The sequence below is a fragment of the Boleophthalmus pectinirostris genome, unplaced genomic scaffold (assembly GCF_026225935.1).
Source record: "Boleophthalmus pectinirostris isolate CB_2022bp ecotype Guang Dong unplaced genomic scaffold, ASM2622593v1 HiC_scaffold_21, whole genome shotgun sequence".
Lineage (NCBI taxonomy): Eukaryota > Metazoa > Chordata > Actinopteri > Gobiiformes > Gobiidae > Boleophthalmus > Boleophthalmus pectinirostris.
Window position 1 is genome coordinate 1,988,258 of NW_026571175.1, and position 13,537 is coordinate 2,001,794.

A 13,537-nucleotide genomic window follows, 5' to 3' on the forward strand; every position below is an offset into this window, starting at 1 on the left:
AATCCAGTCTAAGATCTAGTCTGAAGTCAATTCAAATCCAGTCCAAGGTCCAGACTGATCCAGTTTGTTCCAGTCTGAAAATCAAACCATCTTTTTCCGTTTTGTTTTGTTTTCTTTTTCTGAACAGAAATGAAACAAGTGAGTTTGTTTTTCTGAAATGAAACATGAAGCAGATGAATAAACGTGCAAAGTGGAGCTGGAGCTGCACAAACACACTCCACGCTGATGTTTGTGTTTTAATTTGGTTTTAATGAATTACAATCCAACTGTCCCACTGAGCCCCATCTGCTCTGCCCCGACCAGAGACGGAGAGAGGGAACGAGGGAACGAGAGGAGGAGAGGAGGAGAGAGAGAGAGAGAGAGAGAGAAGGGAGAGGGAGGCTGGAGAGAAATGAGAGAATTAGGAGAGAGAAAGGGAGAAAGAGGGAGAGAGGGTTGTAAGAGAGAGGAAGAAAGAGGGAGATAAAAGAGAGAGGAGGAGAGAGAGGGTAGGGAAAGAAGGGGAAGGGGAGAGAAAGAAGCGAGACACAGATAGAGAGAAATTGAGAGAAAGAGAGAAGAAGAGACTGGAACACTACTTTTAATTTTTGATGATAATTAAAGTCTCTTTTTCTGATTTAAAAATTATGAAAATTTCTACTGTTCCTCATCAAGGTCCTGTTTTTTTGTTTTGTTTTTAATTTTGTGTTTTGATTCCTGCATCTGATTTATTTATTATCTCTTTATCTCTCTGCACAGAGCCGAGCACCACCTGCTGATGTCATGAGGTGGTGCCCTCCTTTTCCACAAACTCATTATACTTTTTAATTTGAGCTTTATTTCTCTTTGTCTCTCTTTCTCACTCCCTCTTTCTACCTTCACTCTGTCCTTCTCTATTCCTCTCTCCCTCCCCCTTTCCTCTGTCTCCGTCTCTCTTCTGCTGTTTAATTCTTTATTTCTTTCCACACTCTCTCACACTCTCTGCCCCTTCCTCTCCTTCTTCTCCATTTTATTTCTCTCCCTCCTCTCTCTCTCTCTCTCCTCACTCTCTCTCTCTCTCTCTCTCTCTCTCTCTCTCTCTCCCCCACTCCACTCTCTCTCTCTCTCTCTTCTCTCTCTCTCTCCCTCTTCACTCTCTTCTCTCTACCTCTTCTCTCTCTCTCTCTCTCTCTCCCTCTTCACTCTCTGTCTCTCCATCTTCACTCTCTCTCCCTCTCTCTGTCTCTCCCTCCTCACTCTCTTCTCTCCTTCTTCACTCTTTCTCCCTCTTCTCTCTCTCTCTCTCTCTCTCTCTCTCTCTCTCCTCTCTTCACTCTCTCTCCCTCCTCACTCTCTTCTCTCCTTCTTCACTCTTCTCCCTCTCTCTCTCTCTCTCTCTCTCTCTCTCTCTTCTCTCCCTCTTCTCTCTCTCTCTCTCTCTCTCTCTCTCTCCCTCTTCACTCTCTCTTCCTCCTCACTCTCTTCTCTCCTTCTTCACTCTTTCTCCCTCTTCACTCTCTCTCCCTCCTCACTCTCTCCCTCTTCTCTCTCTCTCTCTCTCTCTCTCTCTCTCTCTCTCTCTCTGTCTCTCAGGTGGGCGTTCACTCTGATCATCATCTCTTCGTACACGGCGAATCTCGCGGCGTTTCTCACCGTTCAGAGGATGGAGGTCCCCATCGAGTCTGCGGACGACCTCGCCGACCAGACCAACATCCAGTACGGCACCATCCACGGAGGCTCCACCATGACCTTCTTTATGGTACTGCACCCAGACACCCCCCACACAACCGTACACCCAATCACGATTATAATACAGAATAGAAGAGCGGCTCTTAAAATGCCAGGGTCACTCTTCACAGCAGGATTTCCCAAAGTGGGGCCCGTGGGCCGAAGTCGGCCCTCCAGGGAGTCTACTTTATCTCCAAACACGTGCTGAGATTTGAAAGGAATATTTCTTTTGAATGGAAAACAAAATGTTAGTAGTTTCAAATAAAACCAAACAAGATAATTCCCCAAAAAGCAAAATAACTGATGACAATTTCATCTTAAATTTCTTTGCTTTCAAACTTTTATATACAAAACATAATCAGGTTTGGCTCTCAGCACGATAACGCTTATTAATGCTGGCCCGCCAAAGCAAAACGTTTGGGCGAAAATAATGCCAACAAAGAAGAAAACACAATGTTCACGAGTGTGTGTCTCTGTGTGTGTGTGTGTGTGTGTGTGTGTGTGTGTGTGTGTGTGTCGTGTGTGTGTGTGTCTCTGTGTGTGTGTGTGTGTCTCTGTGTGTGTGTGTGTGTGTGTGTGTGTGTGTGTGTGTGTGTGTGTCGTGTGTGTGTGTCTCCTGTGTGTGTGTCTTGTGTGTCTGTTGTGTTCCAGAACTCTCGGTACCAGACGTACCAGCGCATGTGGAACTACATGTACTCCAAACAGCCCAGCGTGTTTGTGAAGAGCACCGAGGAGGGCATCGCCCGGGTCCTCAACTCCAAGTACGCCTTCCTCATGGAGAGTACTATGAACGAGTACTACCGCAGTACCAACTGTAACCTGACCCAGATCGGAGGGCTGCTGGACACCAAGGGCTACGGCATCGGCATGCCCCTGGGTAAGAGCAGCGTTAAACTGGACCATACAAGGACACGGGTCTGCATTTGACCCATCACATCTGACGTCATCTTCAGACACTGAAAGTACAAACGAGTCCTTGTCTCTCCCAGACCCTGTGTCACATCTCCAGTATTCACATCCATGAGTTTTCACACACATGTGCAGCTTCAGAACAGCTTTTTTGAACAGAAAGGTGAAGCAGGTGGACCACCCTCACAGCCAATCAGCTCTCAGCACAAAACCAAAGCGTCATATAGTGACTGGTTCTTGTGTTTGTGATCAGTGACGTGTTTTATAATCAGACCCTGTCAGTGTTTGTTTGCTCACAAAGTGCTGCTGTCCCCGTGCGCTCTGAGGGGAAAACTGCATTTACTGTGACTGAAGTGCTTCTGCAGTGTGAACGCCTCCGGGCACGACGCAGTGCCTCTCCTTTAGAGACGTGTGCAGAGATTTTAGAGACGTGTGCAGAGATTTATGGAGAAAATCCATCAAACACTGGACAATATGAAAAATCCACACAGACATTCCAACATTTGGGATTCTGCTGAGGCCAGGAGCTGAAACTCCAGATGTGAGGAGGTGATCCTGGATAAACGTGGGTTCATATAAATCCTGCCACTGTCACCTGAGTAATTAACTTTACCTGTCCAGCCAGAACCACACACACCGAGACCAGAGGGTCTGGAGCTGTGTCTCCCTGATCCCACAGAGCGTGACAGGTTTAGTCAGGACAGTGGTTTCCGTGCTCTGTAGTGCCATTACAGACTCTTCTGGATTCAGACCGGCTGTAGAAGGGACTGGCGGCTCAGGCGAGTTTCAGGTCGTCTTGTAGGACAGATGTATTTGCATTGCACTTTTATAATTACCAACACTGCCCCTAGTGGTGCAGGGAGGAGCCACAACCACCTCCTGACCCTTGTGTTAGATCCATGCACATAGTCAGAAAGTAATTCAAGTATTCAAGTTTAATCACACAATACAATCGATTTTCTTTAAAGCAGCTCTGCAAAATGGACTTGTTTGACTTTTTTTTGAGTCCTAGACTTGGATGTAGACAAATTTTATTGATCCAAAAGGGAAATTATTTAATTATCGCTTAATTTCATAATACCAATTTGTCAATCAACCCTCCACCGGTACACTCCCACTGTGACGTACGCACTTCTTTCTCCAGTTTGATGAGGTTTACGTTAACGTCTAAGTCAGCGCACTTGTTTCTTTTATTAAATTGTTTTGTTAAATCATTTCAGGTCAATACTGAAATGTAAAATGTCCAAATTTTAACAGAATGATCCACAAGTGTCATAGATCATAACCATAGAGCACAAACAAGCACAGGCATTATGTCTGCTTTAAAGCCTGAGCATCCTTACTGTGAGCGCCTTTCCACAGAGCTGACCTGTAAACTTGCTGACATCGCTATTACTCAGGGTCCCTCCACCAGAAAAGTTACACAGTGCAGCTTTAAACTCTGATGTGAAGAGCAAATATTGTTCACATTTCATTCCAGTGTGTGACAGTAGGTTGTATAGTTTGTCTTTTTTTCTCTCTCTCTCTCTGTCCTCTTCCCCCCCTCCTCCTCCTCCTCCTCCTCTTCAGGGTGGGGCCGTGTGCCGGGGCGTAGTGTCCCTGACAGGGCCCTCGCGCCGCCCTGTAAAAGCTGCGGGACGTCAGCAGGGGGCACACTAACGAGCGCCAGCTGAAATATGAGCGTCTTTAGTGTCAGCGCCTCAGAGCTCCATCATGTTTTACCTTGAAGGAGCCGAAGCCGCTGTCGGACGGCGAAAGTCACGCACACGCATCCGGAGAGATAGAGAGAGAGGAGAGAGGGAGGAGAGGGAGTGGAGAGGCAGAGAGAGTAGAGGAGAGAGAGAGAAGAGGAGGAAAAGGGTGAGAGGAGAGAGAACAGAGAGGAGGGGAGGCGAGAGGAGGTGGAAATGCAGAGAAAGAGGGTGAGGAGAGAACAGGAGAGGAGGGTAAAGAGGTGGAGAGAGGGAGAGAGAGAGAGATGAAAAAGAAGCAGGATGATGAAGAGAGATGATGAAAGAGAGAGAGAGTGATGAGTAGAGAGGTGGGAGAAGGAGATGAGAGGAGAGATGTGAGTGTGAGTGAGTAAGGTGTAATGGAGAGAGGAGGGATAAAGAAAGAACGAGTGAGAGAGCGACAGAGATGGGTGAGAGAGGAGAGGAGAGAGTGGTAGAGCTGGGTGAGAGAGACGGAGGAGAGGAGGATGGAGTTTAACGGGGGCTCCACCGGTGGATTACGGCGACATGATGAAGTGTCAGACTTGAGTTTCATGAAGCTCCAAATCTCCTCAGTAAAAGTAGTGAGGCGTGTCACCGCCCCGAGGCACTCAGGCTCCGAGAGCGAGGAAGAGGAGGAGGAGGAGGAGGAGGAGGAAGGAGAGAGGAGGAAGGGGAGAGGAAGAAGGAGAGAGGAGGAAGGGGAGAGGAGGAGGAGGAAGGAGAGAGGAGGAGGAAGGAGAGAGGAGGAAGGAGAGAGGAGGAAGAGGAGGAGGAAGGAGAGAGGAGGAAGGGGAGAGGAGGAAGGGGAGAGGAAGAAGGAGAGAGGAGGAAGGGAGAGGAGGAGGAAGGAGAGAGGAGGAAGAGGAGAGGCGTGTCAGGCTCCAAGTGTGAGAAAGAGGAGGAGGAGGAGAAAGAGGTGGAAAGGAAAAGAAGGGGATGAGGAATAGAAAGGAAGAGGAGGAGAGAGGAGAAAGGAGGAGAAAGAAAGACTAGAGAGGAAGAAGGGAAAGAGGAGAGGAGGAGGAGAGAGGAGGAGAGAGAGGCATGTCACCGCCCAGAGACACACGAGGAGGAGAAAGAGGAAGAGGTGGAAAGGAAAAGAAGTGGATGAGGAATAGAGGGGGGGAGGAGGAGAGAAGGAAGGAGAAGAGGAGAGGAGGAGGAGAGAGGAGGAAGGGGAGTGGAGGAGAGAGAGGCGTGTCACCGCCCCAAGACACGCTCAGGCTTCAAGTGTGAGGAAGAGGAGGAGGAGAGAGGATGTGAAGGTGGAGAAGGAGGAGAGAGGAGGGAGGGGAAGAGGAAGAGGAGAGGAAGAGGAAAGATAAGGGAGGGGGAGAGAGAGGAGGAAGGGAAAGAAGAGAGGAGAATGAGAGAGAGGACAGGAGGAGGAGGAGGGAGGGGGAAGAGAAGAGAGAGGAGGAGGAGAATAGGAGAGGAGGAAGAGAGAGGATGTGAAGGTGGGGGAGGAGGCAGGAGGAGGAAGGGAAAGAGGAGATGAGAGGAGAGAGGGAGGAGAGGAAGAGGAGAGAGGAGGAAGGGGAAGAGGAGAGAAGGAGGAGAGAGAGGAGGAAGGGAAAGAGGAGATGAGGAGGAGAGAGAAGAGGAAGGGAAAGAGGAGAGAAGGAGGAGAGACAGGGGAGGAGGAAGAGAGAGAGGAGGAAGAGGAGGAGGGAAAGAAAGGAGGAGGATTGGAGGTTCCATGTGACGGGAGCATTTGTCTTTGACTTTGGCGTGTTCTGTCCCTCAGGTTCTCCGTACAGAGACGAGATCACTCTGGGCATCCTCCAGCTGCAGGAGAGCAACCGTCTGGAGATCCTCAAGAGGAGGTGGTGGGAGGGGGGGCAGTGTCCCAAAGAAGAAGACCACCGCGCCAAAGGTACGAGACCCCCAGTGTGCCAGGAGAACCTGGCCATGTTTACATTTGTCCTGGTTCAGATCTCGGGTTAGAGAAGACTTCTACAACGTCTACGAGTCTGACATGGAGAGTGTTACTTCATGTCAACAGCTGCATGGCTCTTTTAATGTCTTAAAGGTTGTATAGAGGATTTTCCAAGGAACGAGAAATCCAGCGACTGTTTGTCCTTTTTTCAAATGTTGCGCATGCGTGAAACCCCCCACAGCTCCCTACGTAGAAACGCCTCCTCCCGCCTCCTCCTTACGCCAGAAACAGGTTTGTTTACAGCCGGTGTGCTGCACATGACTTGTAAACAACTAACTACAGTGTTGGTTAGGCAAGGCGGAGAAGTGAGGAGCGGGGGGGAGGGGGTGCGCGGATATTTCGTGCACGGAAAAGAGGTGAGGAGCAGGGAGAAGAGCGGAGCAGGGAGAGAGGAGAGGAGAGAGGAGAGGGGAGCGGTGCGCGGAGATTCCGTGCGCGGAGATTCCGTGCGCGGAGATTCCGTGAGGAGCAGGGGGAAGAGCGGAACAGGCAGCGGGGAGAGGTGCAGGAAGGGGTGCAGAGATTCCGTGCAAATGAACTAGCTACTACTACAACACGCAGCAGCAAGCGGACTCTTTCTTTGCCTTGAAAATTAAGTTTTCAGACTTATGATATCGCATTCGTGTCCTGAAAAACGTTTGTCTAGCTCTTGGAAATAAAGTACGTTTTCATAATAAGCAGAAGTTTCCTGTCCAGAAGTAATTTGGCGACCAGTGCCTCAGTCTTTAGACCCTTCGTCTGCTTCAGTCGCGCCATCGCTGGAATGAATCTCCAAGAATCACCTTAGTTTGGCTTGGCTGCTTTTCCCCTTGTCTTCTTCTTTCAGCGACCTCAAAAACGGACTTTCTTTTGCGGCGAACTGCTCCTGGATTCTTGTCGCCATTGCAACAAACTTTGTGTGAACTGCGAGGAAGATATAGGTCAAAAAAGCCGCTAAGAACTGTTGCGTTGGTGGAGTAAACAGCGTCTGTGCGTCTTGCGTCTGTGGACTGCGTGACAGGCGTACGTAAACCACGTACCGGCGGCGCAGGCAAGTCAGTTACGCTAGAAACGTAGGGAGTTTGATTGACAGCCTGTCAGCTCACAGATAACGAGGCAGTGTCGTTATCTATTGGCAAATGTTTAGCCCCACCACGTCCAGAGTTGATGAATTTTTATTCTCTTTTTTTGGTCATCATAATTACAAGGCTACTGCACCTCTATAATCTATCACTGACAATTTGAAACAAAAAAAATCCTCCATACAACCTTTAAGACCTGTATGGTTTGTTTAATGTCTTAACAGCTGCATGGTTCTTTTATTGTCTTAACAGCTGAATGGTTATTGTATTGTCTTAACAGCTGAATTGTTCTTTTAATGTCTTAACAGCTGCATGGTTCTTTTAATGTCTTAACAGCTGCATTGTTCTTTTATTGTCTTAACAGCTGAATGGTTCTTTATTGTCTTAACAGCTGAATGGTTCTTTTATTGTCTTAACAGCTGAATGGTTCTTTATTGTCTTAACAGCTGAATGGTTCATTTATTGTCTTAAAAGCTGCATTGTTCTTTTATTGTCTTAACAGCTGAATGGTTCTTTATTGTCTTAACAGCTGAATGGTTCTTTTATTGTCTTAACAGCTGCATGGTTATTTTATTGGCTTAACAGCTGCATGGTTCTTTATTGTCTTAACAGCTGAATTGTTCTTTTAATGTCTTAACAGCTGCATGGTTCTTTTAATGTCTTAACAGTGGAAAAGTTTTTTTAATGTCTTAACATCTGCATGGTTGGTTTCTTGCAGGTCTGGGGATGGAGAACATCGGCGGGATCTTCGTGGTCCTGATCTGTGGTCTGATCATCTCCGTGTTCGTGGCCATCATGGAGTTCGTGTGGTCCACGCGCCGCTCGGCCGAAACCGACGAGGTATCGTCTTTATGCTCCAGGCTCATACTGCCGTTTAAGACCAAGGAGAAGAAGGACGGTGGACAAGATTTTAAGGGACACATTCTAATCAAAAACACACCTAGAGATGTATTTCAATATTCCCTGTATTGTGATGTCACAGATAAAAATCCGGCGCAGTTATTAAGTCCATAAATCATCGCCAAAGCAAAGGTACTCAACAGCATGTTTGAAAGCCAAAAATATCCCAAAGTCTTTAGGTAATCTCCTGTCCTGTGTGTGTCAGGTGCCCTCCCTGTGTGTCAGATGCCCTCCCTGCATCTCCATGGGGTCTTATTCTGTGGAGAAGCTTCTAACCCTGTAGTTTCATCTGAAATGCATGAGATTCTTGGATTCTTGTAAAGTACCTCCATGAAGTTAGCCCCATCAAACACACACCTCCACAAAAACTGTCTGTCGTTTGTGCTCTGTTTGTGTTGCTTTACTTTTGGAGATATTAACGATTCTTTTATAGGTCAGGTCGGGGTCAGCAGCCCCCAGGAAGGTTCAAAATGCTCGAAAACAGCCCAAAATGGAGCCAATCATTTGTGCTTCGTTTGTGTTGCAAAAAGTTTGGTTTATGCAATTATGATTAAGATATTAACCTGGGCAGTGACATCATCAGCCCCTCAAAATGTGAAACAGCCTCAAAACAGCAGATAATTATACAAAATGTGTGTAGTTCATTTGTGCTGATTTGTGCAGTGACAATTTTCATTTGAATGTATTTCTAAAACTATTATAATTTTTGCGGAAATTATATGACGGAATTTAGACTCAGCTGATGGCAGCAAAATTGGTGAAGAGAAATGATCTCAGACTGTGTAAAAGTCTGTATGATATAAAACATGAATCAAAAACAAGTGGCTAAAAACTGATACAGACTTTTCCACAGCCTCAGGTCGTTTCTCTTCTTGAGTTTTGTGGAGTTATGTTAAAGCCGCTGCCATCAGCTGAGCGGAAATGACCTCTTATAATTTCATCAAAAATAATAATTCATAATTTTAGAAATATACTCGCCCAAATTATATTTTTCAGCACAAAATAGCACAAACGAAATACAAACATTTTGTATAATTTTCTGCTGTTTTGAGGCTGTTTAACATTTTGAGGGGCTGGATGACGTCATCAGCCCAAAATAAAACTGTTCATATTTTAAGAACCAGAATCACACAAACCAAACCTTTTGCAGCACAAAACAGCACAAACGAAGCTCAAACAGATGACGCATTTTGAAGCTTCCTGGGGGCTTGCTGACCCTTATTTGACCTGTAAAAGAATAATTAATATCTTAAAAACTAAAGCAGCACAAACAAAACCTTTTGCAGTACAAACGAAGCACAAACACACATAGTTTTTGTGTAGGTTTGCGTTTGATGGGAGCCAACTTCACACAGGTGTTTAAAGTTTGTATTTCAGTCTGTCTCAAATGCTCCTGGTTTAAACCCCCTTCCCCTCTCTCTTTCTCTCTTTCTTCTCTATCTTTCTTCTTCCCTCCCCCTCTTCTTTCTCTCCTCAGGTGTCCGTGTGTCAGGAGATGTTGACCGAGTTCAGAAATGCCGTCTCGTGCAAGAAGAGCTCCCGTTCTCGCCGCCGCCGTCACCTCGGGCACCTCGCCAGCTCCGGGGCCGGGATCCTGCGCGCTCCCTCCCGATTGGCTCTGGCCGGCCCCCGTCCAATCCGATTGGTCCGCGACATGCGCCTCAGCAACGGCAAACTCTACAGCGGCACGGGTACGCTGACCGGATCTGTGCCGCCCGACCTGGGCCCGGGACCTCAGAGACTACTGGACGAGGCGCTGGGGCTGAACTTGTCCACAGCTCCGCCCGCTTTAGCAGTAGCCCCGCCCACCGCTCTCATAGCCCCGCCCCCACCCCCTCCTCGCAGTTTCCTCCAGAGCTGTAGTCACGTCCGTATTTGCCAGGAGTGTAGAAGGATACAGAATCTACGGCCGGCGAATTTCACACCGCCTCTCCAGAGCTCCGCCATGACCTCGAGGATCACGCCCAACCCGCACCAAAACCCCCGCCTCCACTACCACTACCACCACGGGTCCATGTCGTTACCGCGGTTACCCCAGCACGCCCCTCCCATCGCGGCCGAGCGGGCGGACAGCGACGGGGGGACGGCCGGCAGCCCCAGACGAAGCAAATCCAAACCGTTACCTCCGCCTAGACCCGTGCCTCCGGCCAAATCGCCCACATCCACGGACCTCCTGGGGTCACATGACTGAGGGACAGGCTCCGATTGGCTGCGTGGTGTCATGTGACCAAAGGGTGGGGCTTGTGGCCGAGAGGGAACGGGAAATATTCAACAACAGCTGGAAAAACTGCAGTGACCGCCCAAATGTGAATTCAAGAAATAACAGAAGGAGACGCAAACTAAAGTCTGTACGATCCAGCAGCTCGGAGATGACAGGTTTGGGAATAGAATGAATGAAAACCGGACGCCTGAATGGTTTGTTATAGAGAGTATTCACAGAAAAACAAAATAAGGCAACAGAAACCAGGATGAATAAGCTCTTTTGTTTAAGGCACTATGCGGATTTCAGAAAAACTAGAAACTGAACAGCTGAATGATCAACCTACATTAGCCATGGCATTAAAAGTGTTTTGGAGTTTAAGAGGTATGTTGATATTCACAAAAGCTCAACCAAGCTTTTAGAAGTGTACAGCTGAACATTCCCAGTGTGGTACTCGAATAGAAGAAGGCCATTCAGCTGCTCTCAAAGGTGGCTTTTTTTGTCAGACTTTTTGACGACTGAGCTTCAAAAATAATGTGAAGGCTAGTGAGCCGGGCTAATGCACAAATGTAGTTTAATTCAGAAATGCAAGCGTGAAGCAAAGTGGCCCCGTAAAAGCCTGGACGCCTGAAAGGACACAATGGATACGCAGTTTGGCTTTTTGCGAACAGAAACCTGCAGTGAGAGGCAATGAAAGGCTCTAAACGGACAGCTGAAAGGTGTGGAAAAGACAGTGGTTGGTTTTGTAAGACTTTGAAACACACATTTAAGAAAAGCGAATGTGTATCGAACAGAGCTGCCACCCCGGGGATTAACATGACTGGAGTATGTGGGATTCTTGCAATATTTTTGTAATGACTGACAAAAACATTGCATCAGAAAGGAGCAGAAAGAATTATAAATGGGAATCTTTTGTCAAATGTTTTTGTCTAAGGCTTATGTTCTCATGACATTCAGATACAGAAAGGACTCACTTGTTTTTGGATGCTCTAAAGTGATGTATGTCGGCTCAGGAATAATGCACAGCTGTCTCTGCATACTAATGGAGTGAACTTAAGATTGAAAAGATTGAACTACAAGAAGAACATGGCGGTGTTTTGACCTGAACAAGCTTTAGTGCTGCTTTCCTCCCGGGAGAAATAATTTGAAGGAGCCATTTTAGCTTCAATGAACAGCCGAAAGGAGCGGGACTGTACAGATGGTTTGAGCCTCTTAAGAAGCGGTTGTGGGTCACCGGTGAACTGTATAACATGAGATGATTGGTTCAGGGAAAAGATTTTCAAATCTCAGAGGTCCGGTAAGGTTTAAGACCAACCTGCCGCAGATCCGTAAGAAGTCTGGGCTGCAATAACACTGTGAACTGCTGCAGGGTCTAGGGGGTGAACAGCTGCAGGCTCTGGGTTCTGCGTGCGCGTGGAGGTGCAGAGGTGCTATGCCTATCTATCTCTACGCCTCTGCCCGTCTCGGTCTGAACAGCTGAAAGGACACTGCTTCGGTCACTGCAGTCTTATAACCAAGATGTCCGCTCGTGACCATGTCTCTGTGAAACGTTTGGTCCGATTTTCAAAGATCTTTTTTTTTTTTGTTTTTCAGCAGATGTAAAGTTTGTACCCACATATCGATTTACGGACTGAGAAGAGCTGTATTTAACGAGCCGATTCGCGAACGGGAAGCGGGCGTCACGTTGGCCGGGTGTCGTCGGCCGGTCACCGCTCTCAGGGGAAGTAAAGAGGCGGGGTTTAGCTGAGGAAGGGGCGGGGCTTCTCAGCATCACTCCACCCTGTAGCTGCTGGCGTCACAAAAGAGTCACGTGACGCTCCTGGTGCTGCTCCTGTCCACCGACCTGACCAATGGACAAGCGTAAGTTACATTTTTTAGTTTAGTTTGAGTCGTCGTTTTCTAATCTGATCTAACGCGGGTTCCTCGTCACACACAGACCTGGAGTTGTGTTTTGTTTCATTCACACCGTTTAACACACAAACCCTGCACATTTAGTCTTCTCTCAAACGCAAAATTCCCTTCCACATTGTGATGTCATGCTGTAACACTAGTACATGAAGTGCTCCATTGTGTTCTTAAACCCCACCTCCACTCGGGTCATTTGGGTCATTTAAGCTCTCGCCAGTCTCTATTAAACAAAGATAAAAGAAGCTGTTAACCTCAAAACTGCCACGCCATGACATCACACTGTGGAACAGAGCTTTCTGAGCTTTGGAGATGTAGACTGTTTCTGATTCATCAGCTGGTTTCACTTTGTAGAAACCGTCTGACCTCGCAGTGTTAGAATGTGTTCGCTTGAAGGTAGGTGGATATTTTTTATCATTTAACCAATCGCTGCTGTTTGGTCGTGACATATGTAATGTGTCACTAACGGGGTTAATTAGTATATAAAGCTTTTCCCAAATCCCGTAGGAAGAAGAACAATAACGTCTTTCCCCTTGATAAAATTCACCAAACATTCTCTTTGTCTCTTTCGACTTTAAATCCTTGATATCAGGAATCGTTGGCAACACAGAATATCTGGCTGTTCGCTGATTGGCTGGTGCCTGAACTCACACTTCTGGGGTTTTTGTGGATTGTCTAGTGTATTCTGATTCCTGAACTAGTGTCTGGAGAGAAATGTGAGGTGAGGGCGTGAGGACCCCCTCAAAAACGAGATAGCAAGACATCTCATGGGGCTTATCCTCCAAATAAATACATTCTAAAAAAAAAAAGTGGAGACACTAGGTGGCACCAGCCTGACTAGTAGACTGTAACTGACGATGATGCCAGTTCATTTGTTTTCTTTGTAATAAGTCAGAAAATTATTATTTTATCAGTTCAAATGTTAAGATGTGTGAGAACATTCAGTCTCATTCATTTGCATATATTTTATTTGAAAAAAAATATATATATATCTTTGAGTCATGTGACCTTTTACCTTGACACTTAAGAGAGTGAGAAATAGTAGCCAAAAAAGAAGAGAAACACAGAAAAAGTGTAAAGAAAAGACGTCAAACTTAAGAGATGCTACTTCACTCCCGCTGATGTACAAGTGAACACAGTCAGCATGTTGTTTTGTATTCAGTGTTTATTTAAAGTTAATTTATGTAAAGCTGTGACATTTTCTCTGTGTCTGTGTTTTAGT

General features: G+C 46.8%; 1 protein-coding gene across 1 annotated transcript in view; it reads left to right on the plus strand.

Annotated features, from left to right (window-relative positions):
• The window catches only part of LOC110160830 (glutamate receptor ionotropic, kainate 5-like), a 229,714-nt gene extending 218,123 nt beyond the window's left edge, over positions 1-11,591 (plus strand). The window contains exons 21-25 of the mRNA XM_055157572.1: positions 1,552-1,717; positions 2,338-2,563; positions 6,058-6,186; positions 8,029-8,150; positions 9,688-11,591. Coding sequence (XP_055013547.1) covers positions 1,552-1,717; positions 2,338-2,563; positions 6,058-6,186; positions 8,029-8,150; positions 9,688-10,401 — 1,357 coding nt within the window. The 3' untranslated portion in view covers positions 10,402-11,591. The remainder of the gene's footprint in view (positions 1-1,551; positions 1,718-2,337; positions 2,564-6,057; positions 6,187-8,028; positions 8,151-9,687) is intronic.
• Positions 11,592-13,537: the final 1,946 nt, after the last annotated feature.